Source organism: Eurypyga helias, unplaced genomic scaffold, assembly GCF_000690775.1.
Source record: "Eurypyga helias isolate BGI_N326 unplaced genomic scaffold, ASM69077v1 scaffold12341, whole genome shotgun sequence".
In the NCBI taxonomy this organism is placed as follows: Eukaryota; Metazoa; Chordata; class Aves; order Eurypygiformes; family Eurypygidae; genus Eurypyga; species Eurypyga helias.
Window position 1 is genome coordinate 1 of NW_010228961.1, and position 16,513 is coordinate 16,513.

Here is a 16,513-nt window from a genome sequence, read left to right on the forward strand (position 1 = left end):
GCCCGCCTGTGGTGAGGAAGCGAGCGGAGGGGGGCAGGAGGTTGGAAGTGGGTCGCTGACAGCAACTGTGGACTCCGTAGGGTTGATCCCTGCAGCAGTGCCTTATGTACTTGTATGGAATCCAACAGTGAGTGATGGTGCTGCATAAATACTGGGGTAGGGCCCTGAAATGATGAGCGGTTTGTGTGGCTGCGTCGTTGGGAGGCTCCATGGTCAGTGCACAAGGGTGTCCCGTACCTCAGAGAGAGGGATGATTTGGTACATGTATATACACGTGCATGCACATTACTGTATTCATCTGTATCTGGGCATAGACACATCCTTACTGAAATAAAGAACACAAAAACCCCTGTAAAACCACTCCAACACTGCTAGTAGTTAGCTCAGTTACATCTTGTTTGGAAGCAAGATGGCGGCTGTAGTTATGGCAGCTGCATCTTTTCACTTGAGCAGGTGATGTCTTTAATTCCTGGTAGCATCTTAAGTTTCTCCAGGGCTGGAAGAATGAGTGTTAACCTGCTGTTGTCAATTACAGTTACTTCTCAGGACTTTTTGGACGACTTGTGAATAAAAATACCTTTCTCCAACACAATGGCTGCCACATCAAGCACGAGCTCTACCTTGCCACCACCGCTTGGGCCCGAGCAAGAGGACCAAGAGTGCTCTGAGACACACATGTCTGTTTTGTGGTATGCAGGGCAGCTTGCAATTACTTACTATGACACAGAAGATTGCTCAGTTTACTTCATGCCTGACACACCTGATAATGAAGACCTCCAGCTGCTGCATAAAGTGATTGGGGAAGTTAATCCTCAAAGCATAGTGACCAGTGCAAAACAGGACCAGAATATTGCCAAATTCCTGACCAACCTAACAGCTACTGCTGGGGATAAAGATGTAAGAAAACCAGAAATTGTCCTGTTTCCTAACATAGATTTTGGCCTAGAAGTCAGCAAGCAACGGATCCTATCTAGGCAATTTCCGTTTATCCCATCTCATATGACTGCAACAGAGAAAATTCTCTACTTGTCCTCAATCATCTCTTTTGAGAGCCCACTCATGGTACGAGCCCTGGGGGGCCTCCTTAAGTTCCTAGACAGGAGAAGGGTTGGAGTTGAGCTGGAAGAAAGCACTATTACAGTTCCTATTTTGGCCTTTAAAAAGTTTGTGCTCTCAGATATTGTGAATATGGATCAAGACACTTACTGTGTCCTGCAGATATTTAAAAGTGATATCCATCCTTCTGTGTACAAGTTGTCCAGTGGATTAAAAGAAGGATTCAGTTTATATGGAATTTTAAACCGTTGCAGGTGCAAATGGGGAGAAAAACTGTTGCGGCTGTGGCTCACACGACCTACTCGGAATCTGACAGAGCTGAACAAACGGCTAGATGTTATCCACTTCTTCCTGCTGGCTCAGAACCACGAAACAGTCCTCACTCTTCAAGGCTGCCTCAAGAATATTAAAAATGTGCCTCTCATTCTAAAGCGAATGACTCTTGCCCACACAAAAGTTAGTGACTGGCAAGCACTCTATAAGACAGCGTACAGTGCAGTGTGCCTTAGAGACACATGTCGTTCTCTGCCCAGCACGATCGAACTCTTTCAGACCATCTCCCGTGTCTTCACTGACGACCTGCACTACATTGCTAGTCTGATCGGCAGAGTGGTGGACTTTGAAGGCAGCATCTCAGAGAACCGCTTCACAGTTCGACCCAACGTGGACCCCACCATCGATGAGAAGAAACGAAAGCTGATGGGACTGTCAGACTTCCTTACAGAAGTGGCACGAAAAGAACTGGAGACCTTGGACAATCATATTCCCTCCTGTTGTGTGATCTACATTCCTTTGATTGGGTTCCTCCTCTCCATTCCACGGCTACCAACTATGGTGGATAAGAGCGACTTTGAAATTGAAGGCTTGGACTTCATGTTCTTATCAGAGGATAAACTGCATTACAGGAGTGCTAGGACTAAGGAGCTAGACAGCCTGCTGGGTGACTTGCACTGTGAGATCAGAGACCAGGAAACACTTATTATGCACCAGCTGCAGACAAAGATCTTGGAGAAGTCTGAAGTGCTTAACAGTGTGGTCAAGTATACGGCACACCTGGACGTGCTACTAGCTTTGTCAGTGATGGCTCGGGAGAACGCCTACTGCCGGCCACGCTTCACTCTCCGCCATGGCTTCCGCATCAAGGATGGAAGACATCCGCTCATGGAACTGTGTGCAAAGACTTTCGTGGCCAATCCTGTGAACAGTGGCGAGGCTACCAGACGAATAAAGATCATCACTGGGCCCAACTCATCTGGAAAGAGCGTCTACTTAAAGCAAGTAGGTCTTATAGTATTCATGGCGCTAATCGGCAGTTACGTCCCTGCAGCAGAGGCGGAGATTGGAGTCATTGATGCGATTTACACAAGAATCCACAGTAGGGAATCAGTTTCTGTAGGGCTCTCTACTTTTATGATTGATCTTAACCAGGTTGCCAAGGCAGTAAACAATGCTACAGAGAGGTCCTTGGTACTTATTGATGAGTTTGGTAAAGGGACCAACACGCTGGACGGCCTGTCCCTTCTGGCTGCTGTCCTGAGGTACTGGATCAGTCAAGGAACCCAGTGTCCGCAGGTCTTCATCTCCACTAATTTTCACAGTTTAATGCAGCTAGAACTTCTGCCTGACACACCTCTTCTAGAGTACCTGACCATGGAGACCCACCAAGATGGAGACGAGCTGATATTCTTCTATCAGATCAAACAGGGCATGTCCACTGTTAGCCATGCTGCCAACATCGCTGCATTAGCAGGAATGAAAGAGGAGTGGAAGTGTCAGAACTGATTCGCAATGGAAAAGATATCAAACGTATTGATCACCCTTCGAAAGCAGATCAGATGGAAAAATGCCAGTCCATTGTGGAAAAGTTTCTTTGCCTAGACCTCGACAATCCCCATGTGGACTTAGAAGAGTTTATGCGTAAAGAGGTGCTGCCTGCTGCAGCCTCAGTCCTGTAACGGGGATACTTGTAAAAGCACCGCACACTGTATCTACCACGGTCAGTAAGAGTTCGGTGACACAAAAAACGGTCACTGTGACTAACAGCTCACGCTACAATTAGCTTGTAACAAGTGGTCTATAATGTACATTCTTTCTTCTTCTTCTTCTTTAAAACAAGTACTGTAGTTACATATCTCTGCAATATGGTCTGTGATGTAGTGACCACCCAGTTGTGTATTTTCTGCCCCTACTGTTGGATCTTCAGATTAAAAACATACCGTAGAAAAATCACAAAACATTTCTGCCTGTCTCCTAAGACTGTGAAAGCAAAGTGTTTATTGGTTTGTATTGTGCCAAAGTGATTATTTCAGCCACCTTGGGATCAACATCAAATATTCCAAATAAGTACGTGCCTCCGACTCCCACATTGCCAAGTAACAGTTGTCACAATACAAACCGCTGATGTAGAGGCAGATAAATGGAAATAAAGAGGGATTTAATGAGCTCTGCGGCTCTTCTTATACCAGCATTTCTGTCCAAAATGCCAGAGGTCCCAGGAGTTACTATACAAAGAACGCTGGGGGTCAGAATCAGCAGGGAATAATAACAGGAGTAGTACTTTGGTTTTACCACGAATCGCTCTTTTCTCATAAGGTTCTATATGGTACGACTATGTGTTTATGCCATATGGGCATAAGTAGGAGTGAAATTACAAATCTAGGAAACTGAAAAGTATACTATAGTTGTTCAGACAGAAATTCACATTTTATATTCTATTTTAGAGTACTGAGTAAAATGTGACATTAAGGAATAATTCCAGAAGGGGAGGATTCCCTTTCGCTTCTTGTCATGCAGAGGATTTTCACTGAACACAGTATTTGATGCATGCATATGCAACAAAAATTCATGAACAAATTAAAGAAGCAGGAGATGTGATATGTGAGTACTACAGAAGTAATAACCTTCCCTGCAATGAGATATGTGACTGGGATTCCTTATCTGAGTACGACAGAAGAGATAGTAGATAGCTTATTCTCTGACCGCCCAAACTTGCTGTAACTGCTTATGTTATGGCTAATAAAAGACATCAGCTGATACACTACATCACTCTTCAGCTATATTTGATTTTAAAAAGCCAAAAATAGGAACGTCACATAAACTGAGAGAAAATTTATATGAGGAAAAAGTAATTACCTTCATAATTATCAGTATTAAACATCTTATCTGGTATGTCTGGCTGAAGGTAGCAAGAAGATGAGCGTGAGTGTGCATCTTAAAGATTTGAATTTGGAGACACTGTTTGGGTTTGATTCAGCGTGGAATTTCCTCCTTTATGATGGAATTCTTACCATTATTACATAATAAGTGACTAGTTATCTCTATATGAAACTAGGATAGTGGCAAAAGTTTAACATAATTTACATTAAAAAAAAACCACGAATAACTTGCTGAATCATGCAGTTACTGCTGTTCCCAGTGCAATCATCACAATACTGTCTGCAAAACAACATCTAGCACCTTGACGATGGTACCACGGACACGGAATGGTAACAGTGGATCCGTCCTTGTACAACACCTGCAACTGTTGTACATACAAACGGATTTTCTCACTAATATATTATCTTTTACTAATTATACATACAGCATACAAAAGAATATAATATATTAATTATTTATTAATTACATTTTTGGCTTTTTGGTTTTTTGGGTCAACCACTGACTAGGCTAAGGATACATTTCTCGCTAATTAGGCAGATGCCATCAGAGCAATTTAGCTGCCAGTCACCTTCTAGTTATGAAATCCATTTCACAGTGTTTGCAGCTCTGGCAGCAGTAGGTATCAGAGGGTCTCCAGATGTCACACAGCATTTATCAAGCAAGCCTCACAACAGCCCTGAAATGAGCCGCAGCCTGGACGCCTGAAATCCAGAGGGGCTGTGACTGACCTGTGGACTCGTAGCAGGCTGGTGAGGGAAGCAGGGATGGAAATGTTACCTTTAAGTCCCAAACTCCAGTTGCTTCTTTCATTATGTTTCATTAGGTTCTTTGTACAGAAGACAGTGACACTAACCCAAGTTGACTGTTCTCATCCAAACCATCAGCTGTGGAAGTAGGTAAACACATGCAAGTAAATTATATCCCTTTATCTCCTTCCACAAGGCCACCAGGAGGCTCACTGTGCCTCCTGATTTTGGGGAAGTTTTCAGTGGCACATTGGAGCTCAGGATTGTCCAGCTAAACATGTAAACGACTTGCTCCCACTTCTGAGCAGGTAAGTCAGTCACTTCACCTGAGAAGCTGAAGGGGGTACGGTAAACCTGATCAGCTTTTCTAACACACTTTATCTCACATTTTTATCCTTTATTAATATCTGTTTTCAAGTTTTTTTGCATTTACCATTTTAGCTTAATGCTATGCCTTCAAAGGGGAAAGCTGATTTATTGAGATCCTAACTAATTTTGAATTCTCAAACTCTTTGCTTTGTAGATATCAGCAACTCTCTGGGAAAGTTAAGATCTTTGCAGAATATATGCATTTCAAAAATTCCTGTAGCAACGTTAGGGTTTGAGAAATGGGGTTTTTTTCCCCCAAAAGGTAACTTCGGTGGAGTGTACACATCATTATGAAGAGAGTACCTTAAGAGAATATTGCTCTGAATAAGGAAACTTACATTTAAAAAATATTAATATAGTTACAAAGCTAAAGCCGTGAGCTACACTCAACTACTTTACTGCTGATTGCTCTTTTACATGCTTTCTCATGTAATTTTCATCCACTCCCCTTTCTTCTTTTTCACACTGTTTTATAATCGGAAAATGCAATTAAACATTTTATTAAAACGTACTGCAAAAGAGTTATTCCTGTTATTTTTCATGTTTTTATCTATTGTTTTCAGTGAATGCATGAAACTATCTCACTAAATGCATGGACTCGATGAAACAAAAAATCATAATAAAGACTGCTGCTTATGCCTGACAGCAGATTGACAGAGAACAATTCCCAATGAAATATTTTACAGATTTTGAGTACATATTACCTTTCTACACAGTGTATCTTTAGAATACCATGTGCATTATCCAGCATCATGGAGGACTAAGGAAGATGATTTGGAATGATGCTGACCTGGTTCCATCAGCAGCAGTGAATATCAGAACACAGAAAAGTGTGTGTCTCGACATAATAGTTCATGCAAGGTAGATAAATGTAAACAAAGCAACCAGTCGAAAACCAGCCAAAACCCAGAATGGCAAAAACCCACCCTGACTGTCTCAGATGTTTTAACCAAACAGTTAAATTACTGAACAGTAATTTAGATATTCTAGATTAATGATATACTAGAAGATCTGTGGAGTTTTAAATTAGTGTGTTACAAAACAACTGTTAATACAAGCAAAAACTGTTATGAGCTTACAAATCTAATAACTATAACATACCACCTACAACCTGTGGACAGGTCCTTATTCCTGTTTCATAGCAAGTATGTGTGCCCTTGAAGTTTATCTACGTATCTAAAATCTCACTGCCTTCTTCCAACTGATTTCACAATACTACATAATTAAAAAGTACACTTCCAGCATTTTTTTAGAGTTATTTCTAATGCAAACTTAAAGTAATATTCTTCAGTTCTTACTGTTAAGGAAAAAAGAATAAAATATTTCAATTATGTACTTTAATTCTTATTTAAAAATAGATTTTTTCTGAGAATTATTTTCCTGGTCAATGGTAAAGGATCACGTAAAACATTCTATACAATGTGAGCAAAAAAAAATTTATGGTGTGACACCTTATGTTAAATAACACAATACTACTGTTAAACTAGTATGAAACAAAAAAATAGGTAAACCAGTATTGCTTCTCTATATTTAGAACCTACTTTCATCTATTAGTGTATGTTGCCATAAAACCTCATAAACAGGCAAGAAGTAACTGCCTGCGAGAGAACACAGAAGATGTGTGTCATCACTGCTCAGAAATTCACAGAAGTATATTCAGGAGAGGGAACTGACAGGCTGCATATTATCCATAATCCAACTGTAAACACTCTTTATTTGCTTATTTTCTCCTACACAGTAACAAAACAAAACTATCCCAACAAACTGCAGATAACCTACATCCTAATAATAATTCTGTGATTCTGAGCAAGTACTTTCATCCTGCCTAGTTTCCCAAAAGAAAATAGACCACAGTATTACTGTACTGAGAATATGAAGAGTGGTAGTTTAAAGTACAGTGCCGGGCTACTGTTTATATGGCAGATGTACAATTACTTTTTCTAAAAAACCCCAGTATTTGCAACCAGTCTTACCTCCTCAGCTGGTTCCAAAGCGGAAAGGATGATGCTGTAGCATCAGCAACTCCTTTGTTTGTCTCCAAACTAAACCTTCTAGATCGCTGCTGAGCTGTGAAATGTGAGCTCACCTGCTTACGTAGCTGTGTTGATTTTGACAACTTCATGAAGGTCAGATGTGGTTTAAAAGCTCTTCCTTCTCCTGCCAAGATGCCCTTTTCTTGAAATATCTTCTTCATAGTCTCTGAGGGGGGAGAGAAATGTACATGTCCAAAGATATTATTTGATAGAATGCTTAAAAATGTGCTTTCTACTGTCATGAGTCACAGCTGCTCCACATGGGAAAAACAAAATGATGAGTACTAAAAGGCAGAGATACCTCTGGTTAAATTCAAAGGCACATACTATTTAATGCAAAAATAGTCTTATACTTGCAGTTAATATGGGTCACAATTTGGCTTTACTGAAATAATGGCAATCAGAAGGCTGCCCGTGCTGTCTGTTTTGACGATGAAAATAGGAACCTGACAGTAAGACTGTTCAGGAGTTACTCTCACTGGAAGAGTCTTGGAAACTTCAGGAAAACTAAGTAATGAATTGCCTCTCTTCAAAACCAGTATTCTGCAGTGGGTATCTCCCTCTCAGACCAAAGGAAATCTGAAATTGAAAGCTGTGAATTCTGGCACTGGGTTTACACGGCAGCATTAGAGAACTTATCAGGCATGATGATGATTTTTGTTTGGGTTTGGGTGGGTTTTTTTTCCAAGCCTCACCAGTCCCTTCCAAGCTAATGTCAAATTTTTAATGTGCACTTTTGTCTGTCTCAGCCCAGGCTAAAGCAACTCTACTACGCTGACCTAGGCTACTATTTCCCAGCTCATCTGCCCAATGTACTGTTTCATTTCCTGGAAATAAATTTCAGTATAACTTTTGAATTATGTCCCATGTTTCCTTTAGCTGAAACACTACAAATGAAAAATTTCTGCTGTAATTTTGAAAAAAAGTTTAGATAAAATTGATAAAACCTGTGGCAAAAATAATACCAGTAAGTAGAATATTTCTATTGCTGAAAAACAAAACAAAACGTCTTTTTTTTTCCCCTCATTTGCAAACACAACTTTCAGTTTTAACTAGATGTAGGTCTAGCTGACTCATACTATTCTTGAACTAAAATCAAAACAAGGGACCAAAAATAAAACCACTCCTATCCCATGAATTTAACCGATCCTTACCATAACAATGCTTTTGCATTTAAGTGTACTATTTTTTGGCTTGCTACTTCACCTGTAGCAGAGAGATCCAGTGCTTTTTCTCCCACCCAGAAGAAAATGCATTACCCTGGGAAGCAAACAGCACAGCTGGCTGAGAAATTGTAGGGAAGGCCCAAGGAAGAGGAATATAGGGGTAAGAAGCTGGCTAGCGTAAGCCTGCTGGTTCACGCTGCTGAAGCAGTCATTCCAGAGCCCTTACTTTTACCATTTTTTGTTTTTTATAGTAACTATTTAAGTGAGCTACTTTGAAATCCCACTTATGAAGAGATTTTACAAGTTTAGGTATTCCTTTGCAACAGAAAAGTCCTAGAAGAAGCCCAAAGTATTCGCTTGGGACGTGGAGATCCGAATTCACTTCTCATCCTCTGCTGCCTGACTTACAACCTTAGGCTCCACAGGCCGTACAACTGAAGGTGGGATTTTGAAAGAAGCCAAGGAGATCAAAGACCCAAATGCTATCTCCTAAACAGGCCTACCTGAAAATTGTCTTTCAACCTTCACTCCCCACTTACAAGACGCTGATGCATTTTACAGAAATTAATCAGCTCAACCATTCATCCCAACTCACAGGACACTGAAAGGACAACCAGATTCAAACCTGCAAAGCATCTACACAATGGTAATAGGAGTCATACTCCTACGGCAGATGCTGAAAGTAACCTGCTGGAGTGATGGAGGTTGGAAGGGACCACCGGGGGTCATCTGGCCCAACCCCCTGCTCAAGCAGGGCCACCTAGACCCAGTTGCCCAGGACTCCATCTGGATGGGTTTTGCGTATCTCCAAGGATGGAGACTCCACAGCCTCCATGGGCCGCCCGTGCCAGTGACCCTCAGTACGTGTGTTGCCTCATGTTCAGAGGGACCCTCCTGTGTTTCAGTTCGTGCAAATTCTCTCCCCCTTGCCGTGACCCATGTAAGCATATCTGCGTGGCTAAAGCTGTACATCTATGTATCTACATCTGTAGGCCTAGATCTACCTACACAGCTGTAGCTATGTATCGATATGCAAGAACAGCTTACCTACTTGTGTTATTCTGAGTTCTGTCTGCAGGAAACGTTTCTAATTTACACTGCATCCCTACTAAGCTACTGTGCAGCTGTGCACACAAATGGCTGCTGAACAACAGATAAACCTCTCAAAACAGAAGACTACGGATAAATGTTTGCTGCTTCTTCAGACTGAAATATGGAAGTTCAAACCAAATCATTTAGATATGCTGTGCACATATTTCTATGCATCCAACGGCCTGCTTATTTCTGATGTTAGTAAACTAATAAAATGTTACATTTATTTAAAACTGAAGTTATCTGTAACAAAGTCATTTTCTGCTTCCTGTGTTTGGTTCCCTGAACTGCATCATTTGAGGACTCATTGACTCCAGCTCAAATTCTGCCATGACAGCTTACGCCAAGCGATGTCTTAACTCCCACTCTGCAATGAAGATGCGTGCTGGTGAAGACTTGCACCTCTAAGGGTGTCTCCCTAACTCCAGTAAGAGCCTACTGTCAGACCAGTGGTTTGCCAACATGCACCCGATCTCAGGATTTTAAACCCAGGGCTTTCAAGAGGGTGGAGTGATCATACAGCGCTGGGAACGTGCGTCACAGTGGGACAGTATGGCACCTACACTTCACACACCCGAGCAGCAACCACATGCCTGCATGCCTTCATTTTGTGCTTTGTTCAATATCTGCTTCTGCTTATCTTTCTCATCTTTTTTTTCATACCTGTCAATTCTAATCAAGGAAAAACAGTGATGAAAAACTCATTAGAAAAACTCAAAGCATAACTCCAGGGAGAGACTGCAGCTGTAAAATTAGTAGATTTCCATGTGCGTATGTCCACACACGTTTTCCTGGTGATCAGACCTCTCACACAGCTCTGTCATGGCACAGACTTAATAAACTTCAGAGGCTCAAGAGACTGGTTGCACTTGCTGGTACCAGAGAGCCCCAGTTTTGCAACATTTGACACGCAGGCAAAGCACAACGTTTTACTGGTTGACTTAGGAACATAATTAGCACATTTCCTTCATCAGGGATAATGAAAACAGACAGAAATCTGAGTAGATGGGAGGGGAGAAAAACAAGAAACAAAGGGAAATGTTTTCCTGAGAGCACAGGAAGGTTAAAAGATAATGCAATGCTATTAATATCCATGCAGCTCTTTGAAGAAGGATTTTAAAAGAAATGGGGAAGGAAGAAATCATGCTCTGGGCAAGAGAAAGTTCCAGGCTTAGAGGACAGCATGAAAGTGGATTTGAAGACTGAGCAAATACACAGAGGTTAAAATTCATGATAGGGATTGCTTGAACTGAAATAAATTAGAGGCCAGTGACAAGAATGGTAGATGGACAATGCCGATGGGTCTTGTCAAATGAGAATCTGGCATCTTTCCCCCAGACATCAAGACTACTAACTAGACTGAAAAGCAAGATTGTGTTTTCCCTCATTAGAATCATAGAGCAGTTTGGGTTGGAAGGGACCATTAAAGGCCATCTAGTCCAACCCCGTTGCAGTGAGCAGGCACACCTTCCACTAGACCAGGTTGCTCAAAGCCTCGTCCAGCCTGGCCTTGAACACTTCCAGGGATGGGGCATCCACAGCTTCTCTGGGCAACCTGTCCCAGTGCTTCACCACGCTCTCTGTGAAGAACTGCCTCCTGATGCCTAATCTAATCCTCCCCACTTTCAATTTAAACCCATTACCCCTGGTCCTGTCACTACCGACCCTTGCAAAAAGTCCCCCCCAGCTTCCCTGTAGCCCCTTCAGGTACTGGAAGGTGCTATAAGGTCTCCCCGGAGCCTTCTCTTCTCCAGGCTGAACAAGCCCAACTCTCTCAGCCTGTCCCCATAGCAGAGGTGCTCCAGCGCTCTCAGCATCTTCGTGGCTGAAAAATGTCGACCTGTCTAAGGCTAACCAATGTTTGCAGCTTCAAAGTATAGCCTAGGAAAGTTATGGCTATTTTTACAAGCTCAATGACTTCCTGCAACAAATTTTTGGACAGCTTTCAGATCATCTTTCATGCAATTTGAAGTACTCTGTAATACCATTTTGCACCTTATTTTTATAATGTCAAAATTACTGAATGTCATCTGCCTCTCTTATGTTGGATGTGGCTGAACCCATTAGACAACTGTTTCCCCATAATTAGACTTGAAATGTGATATATGGAACTTACTCAGGACTAGAAAGGCTCAAAAATTCAACAGCTAGATCAATACAGAATGATTCATAGAAAAATTACACATGGAGCCGTATTCCCTAATACAAAACCCCATCTTCTTTTCCAAGATTCCATTACAAATGGAAAACCACTACATATGCACAATTTCTTCCAGTCTATTAATTTCTGCTGGTCCCTAAACCAGATTCCCTCCATTAAAAGGTTTAGAATTCAGAAACACAATCCTGTCTTTTTATTGAAACATTTTTTTACTTTACACTTGGTGATGAAGAAAAGCTAAGCATAGGTAACTTAACAATCATGTTAAAATTTTTAAGTTTTCAGTTGTTTTTTTAAGAGCATTCTGTTGGCTATCAGTTAGCAGAAGTTTGGGTTTTACAAAGAAGCCCTTCTGGTCTTCCTTCCTGTCCTAATAGCACTGAGCATAATCCACACACAAAGCCTTACAAGACCCAATTCCCAAGCCAATTAAGAACTCCAAGCCATTTATTTCAGATAATAGTGTTTATAACAACCTTAAGTATATGCCACCAGATGTGAGCACCACAAAAAATAAAAAGTTTAGATATCATGTGATGCTTAGAATATATAAAAAAGGCTGCATCAGGCACCAAACTCTCTACAATCACCTCACTGTTAAGACCATTAAAAATTATAGTTATCAGCCTGCGGAGTATCCCTGGTAGCTGCCTGACAAAAACTACTGACTCTTGAACACTCAGGAATCCCCAGTCTCTGGTGAAAAAAAAGTTGTGGCTAAACCAGGGTCAGTCACTACCTCGTGTGCTGGTGATTTTTAGCTCAAGGATGTAAAAAAGGAAAGCCCTTGCTTCTCATGTCTCCATATGAAAAGTGGCTATTTTTTCTCCCCATCACTACTAGCATCCTCTGCAAATAGTCAGCTTTACACTGTGCCAAAAGGTAAACCCGCCTCAAGCCGATTTCCCAACGGTTCTTCCACTGCTACTTGGTTACATATTACTTTGGCTTTCCTACAGTGCATTCTCACTGTACCATACCACGACCATGTATCAGTGAGCTATGTGGTTATTTCAGACACGTATCAGCAGCATGCGCACGTTGTTCCGTTTTTTTTCCATCACCACACGCGTGTACAGAAGGAAGGTGTGCTCATTCATAACGTAGGATCCAAGGAGCAGCAGGACCAAGCAATCCCCACTCTGTGCACAAATGCCAGTGTGTAAGGTAGGCCTCAAAAGACAAACAATGATAATGGGAAGGCTCAAAGTGCTAGACTGAAACAGAAACTCAGGTACTTGATGAAACTCTGTTCTTTGACTGGCTTTGATCCATTCTGATACTTCCTAAAAGTCTGTCATGATCACAAAAAGAAGTGGGTGAGAATACCTTCTTTTAAACCACAAAAAACATTATTATAGTGCTTCATTTTAATGAGTTATTTTTATTCAGTGCTTGGCAGCACAATATGAAGAATGTAAACACAAATCTGAAATTGCTTTTTAAAAAACCACACTTTACACTTTTAGCATTAAGAAACAAATGTGGAGGTCACTAATGGGTGTTTTATAGGAACGAGGGCAATGAACACAGTGAAGAGCATGCTCAGTTTCATGAAATAATACAGCAGTGCTTAGTGACCTCTAACCAGATCATCATATGCATTCCATGCAGAGGGATGTTAACAACCACAGCAACTCATAATAAACAATCAAGGAGAAATTAAATGGCAGATTCAGAGCCAGACGTGCACATGATTAGACTGTTGTATATATTTCACATTCACAGCTACAGTGAGAATAAAAACCATAATAAACATCAAGGTACAAAGATAAAATACTGTGACAGACTGAAGATGTTTCAATATCCCTACTAATGGAATAAATTCCTTGCAACAACTTAAAACTTTGCTTCCAGTCCCACCTGACTACATAACAGCAAGTTAGAGATTACCTGGTCTGTAAATGCCAAATCTTCCCGTAAGATTTACTTTATCCTTGCCTTACAAACAGATCCTCTACCTATTCCTCCTACCCTGACTTCCTTTCTATTAAGCCCTCACTCTTGTAACTGCCCTCTCTGTACCTTGCTGAAAATGCCATTATACAGCCAAATCCCCTTTTTCTTAGCAAACCGAGAAGAATTTTTCCGTTCTTTCTCCTTCCGCACAGCTGATCACAATTTTAAGACCTTGCATGAAGAGCAGAGTCAAAGGGCAGGAGAAGCACTGCCACACAGTGGCCCAAAGCCAGGCCCCTGTCCCAGCCTATTGCTCTTGCTTATCTACTTTAGCCTCTTCTACCTGTCACGTGACACACAGAAAGGGTGAGCTAAGAGATCTGGCAACAGCACAGCATTTAATATTCCCATCAATAAATGCCAAGCTCCAGAGCAAACTGTATTGAATAACTACCAACCGTTAGAAACACAAACTCGTAAAGCTAACTGGTGTTTATTTTCACTGAAGCGTTTGTTCCTGCTGTCAGCATCCGTCTAGCCAAGGGGCCTAAACCGAAGGAAACTGTCACACAGTGCAAGCCTGAACTAGAAAACGCTGCATGCAGAAAACTACGTGGTATCAGAGGGCGTGAACAACGCTCAGGTCTACTGGAATCAGCCCCTGATGTACGTAAGCACTATCCGCAGGTAGCTGTCCTGGCTCTTCTCATGAAATCAACAACAACGAAAAGGATGGGTTTTTTTTTCTGCTGGTGATGTTCATCACACAACACAGCATATATATATTTTCTGACACACATAATTATATTCTTGAGATAGCATGACACTGTCACTTTCAACTTTAGAGCACGCTCCTCTTCTTGCTGTGGATGAGGCAAGTTCCTGAACATCCCAGTGAAGTTCTGCTACACAAGTTAGTGGGAACTATAACTAATGGCACATGGACTAGAAGAAAATCTAACATGTCACAGCAGTACATTTTCAGTGGAATTGTTATGGATTTGAACTTACAGCTTTTTGTTCACTTTGTACAAATCAGTTGTTTTAACTGAAAATTACAGCACTTCCGAGTTCCCAATTTTTCCATCATGTAAAATGACCCCAGAGTAACTGACAAGAGGCAAAATGCATTTATCTTAGCTTCAGCCATCCAGAACTAAAATGAACTAAATTAACTGATTTAAACTATCTCTCTAGGCTCTATGAAGTCAGAGCAATGTAACTCACCCTGAAACAGATGCTAAATGTGTGGTTTCAGAATCTTTAAAGTAGCTCATAAACCACCATCCTTGCCAAAACAGACTGTTCCTCCCCAGCCTCATGCCCGCCACTGCTCCTATTTTAGCTCTACAGTAAACTGCACGGGCAGGCTGAGTAGGTTAAAAATGAGCCGGCCAAGGTGAAAACGCTGATTTAACCACAGCCGAATTCACTATGTAGCTGCACAAATGCCCAGCACAACAAAAGGGGCTGCACCGCTTTGGTATGGTGGCACGGACAGCTTACGCTTGAGTCAAGCTGTAATGCACCTAGAGAAGATGGGCAGTACAACTCGCCTTCCATTTCTCTCTCTCCAGTATGGACTGTTAGGAAAAACAATTCAGCGATATCAGACAAAGTGTCATTTTGAGAAAACTGAAGTTAAAGGAAATGACTAGTTAAATACCTGTCTAGCACAGTCCTAATAGTATTAAAATATTAAATGCAACAAATCAACATATCTTAAAGACAAAGCAAGTGAAAGCGTTATCTGCACAAGCAGAAGAGTAACATTTTTTGTTCATGAAACGCAAGCTCCCTCTGATGGTCAGACCGTAACATACATCATTTCTCCATGAAACCAAAACCTGCAAATCCTGAGGGGAAAAAACCAGGATTCACTTACTCACCTTTATCAGCTTCAAACAGCATTTACAATATAGTTATAACAATGAAAATAAAAGCAAAACAGTTACCTTTTCCAAATTCACTTAGTACTTCCAATATTCTGTGCTGTAGCAAAGCACAAGAAATTAATTTGTTTATAAAAACACCCTAAGTGTATATGTCACTTTTAGCTCACGACTTCTAAAAAGACTTGGACAAAGAGTGATTAACATACTCCCCAAATTTCTATCGTAACAGTTTAGCACTATTCCTGGTAGACAATTATGTGATGATACTGTCTTTCAGTGGATTGTTGGGAAATAACTAGCAAATCACCACAAACACAAAATCCACATTAGCTCTGCTTTTCCTGAACTGTTGTCTCAGGCTCTCTTACATTTACACTGGAATTAGCAGACATGCGCTTACCATTATCATGCCATAGAACATTCAGATGTTACTGGTATCACACAAATTTCCATACAATTTACGGAACTAAATGAGTTCATACAAGAAGGTAATTTAACTTCATATTTTTTCTATTGTTTGTGTAAGCAATATCCTTCGACAATATCCTTAGACATCCATGTAGAACATAAAATAACACATGAAGTCAAAATTCACCTTAGAGCATAATAGAAATCAAACACAGTCTTGAAGTGGCAAAACAGTAATTCTGTAATAAACTAAACTTAGGTCTTGCCAAAAATCAAACCAGCTACAGGAGTGATCTCTCTTTACTGTCCCATGGACAACAGGATGATTAACATCCTGCAGGCAACACTGTATAAATTTTCTTCTGTCAGCTTCAGTTTTAAAATTGCAGTTCTCTTGCAGCTGTTTCTCTAAAATTGTGTATTCAGGGTATGACCACAGCACAGGAATACTAGGTGTAATTTTGACACGCAGTTTATTTTGAATTAATACGTGAAATGTATCACAGAAAACAAATCCAACAGCACATTCCTG

General features: G+C 40.9%; 2 protein-coding genes across 2 annotated transcripts in view; one reads left to right on the top strand and one right to left on the bottom strand.

Moving 5' to 3' along the window:
* The first annotated feature begins 591 nt into the window (after positions 1 to 591).
* Positions 592 to 3,011, top strand: MSH5 (mutS homolog 5). The gene is given in 2 exon segments (XM_010160218.1): positions 592 to 2,806; positions 2,809 to 3,011. Coding segments are annotated over 2 exon segments (2,418 nt in total).
* Positions 3,012 to 6,877: 3,866 nt separating this feature from the next.
* The window catches only part of AKAP7 (A kinase (PRKA) anchor protein 7), a 24,609-nt gene continuing 14,973 nt past the window's right edge, over positions 6,878 to 16,513 (bottom strand). Inside the window, exons 5-6 of the mRNA XM_010160219.1 lie at positions 7,414 to 7,526; positions 6,878 to 6,925 (exon numbers count right to left, since the gene is read on the bottom strand). Coding sequence (XP_010158521.1) covers positions 6,878 to 6,925; positions 7,414 to 7,526 — 161 coding nt within the window. The remainder of the gene's footprint in view (positions 6,926 to 7,413; positions 7,527 to 16,513) is intronic.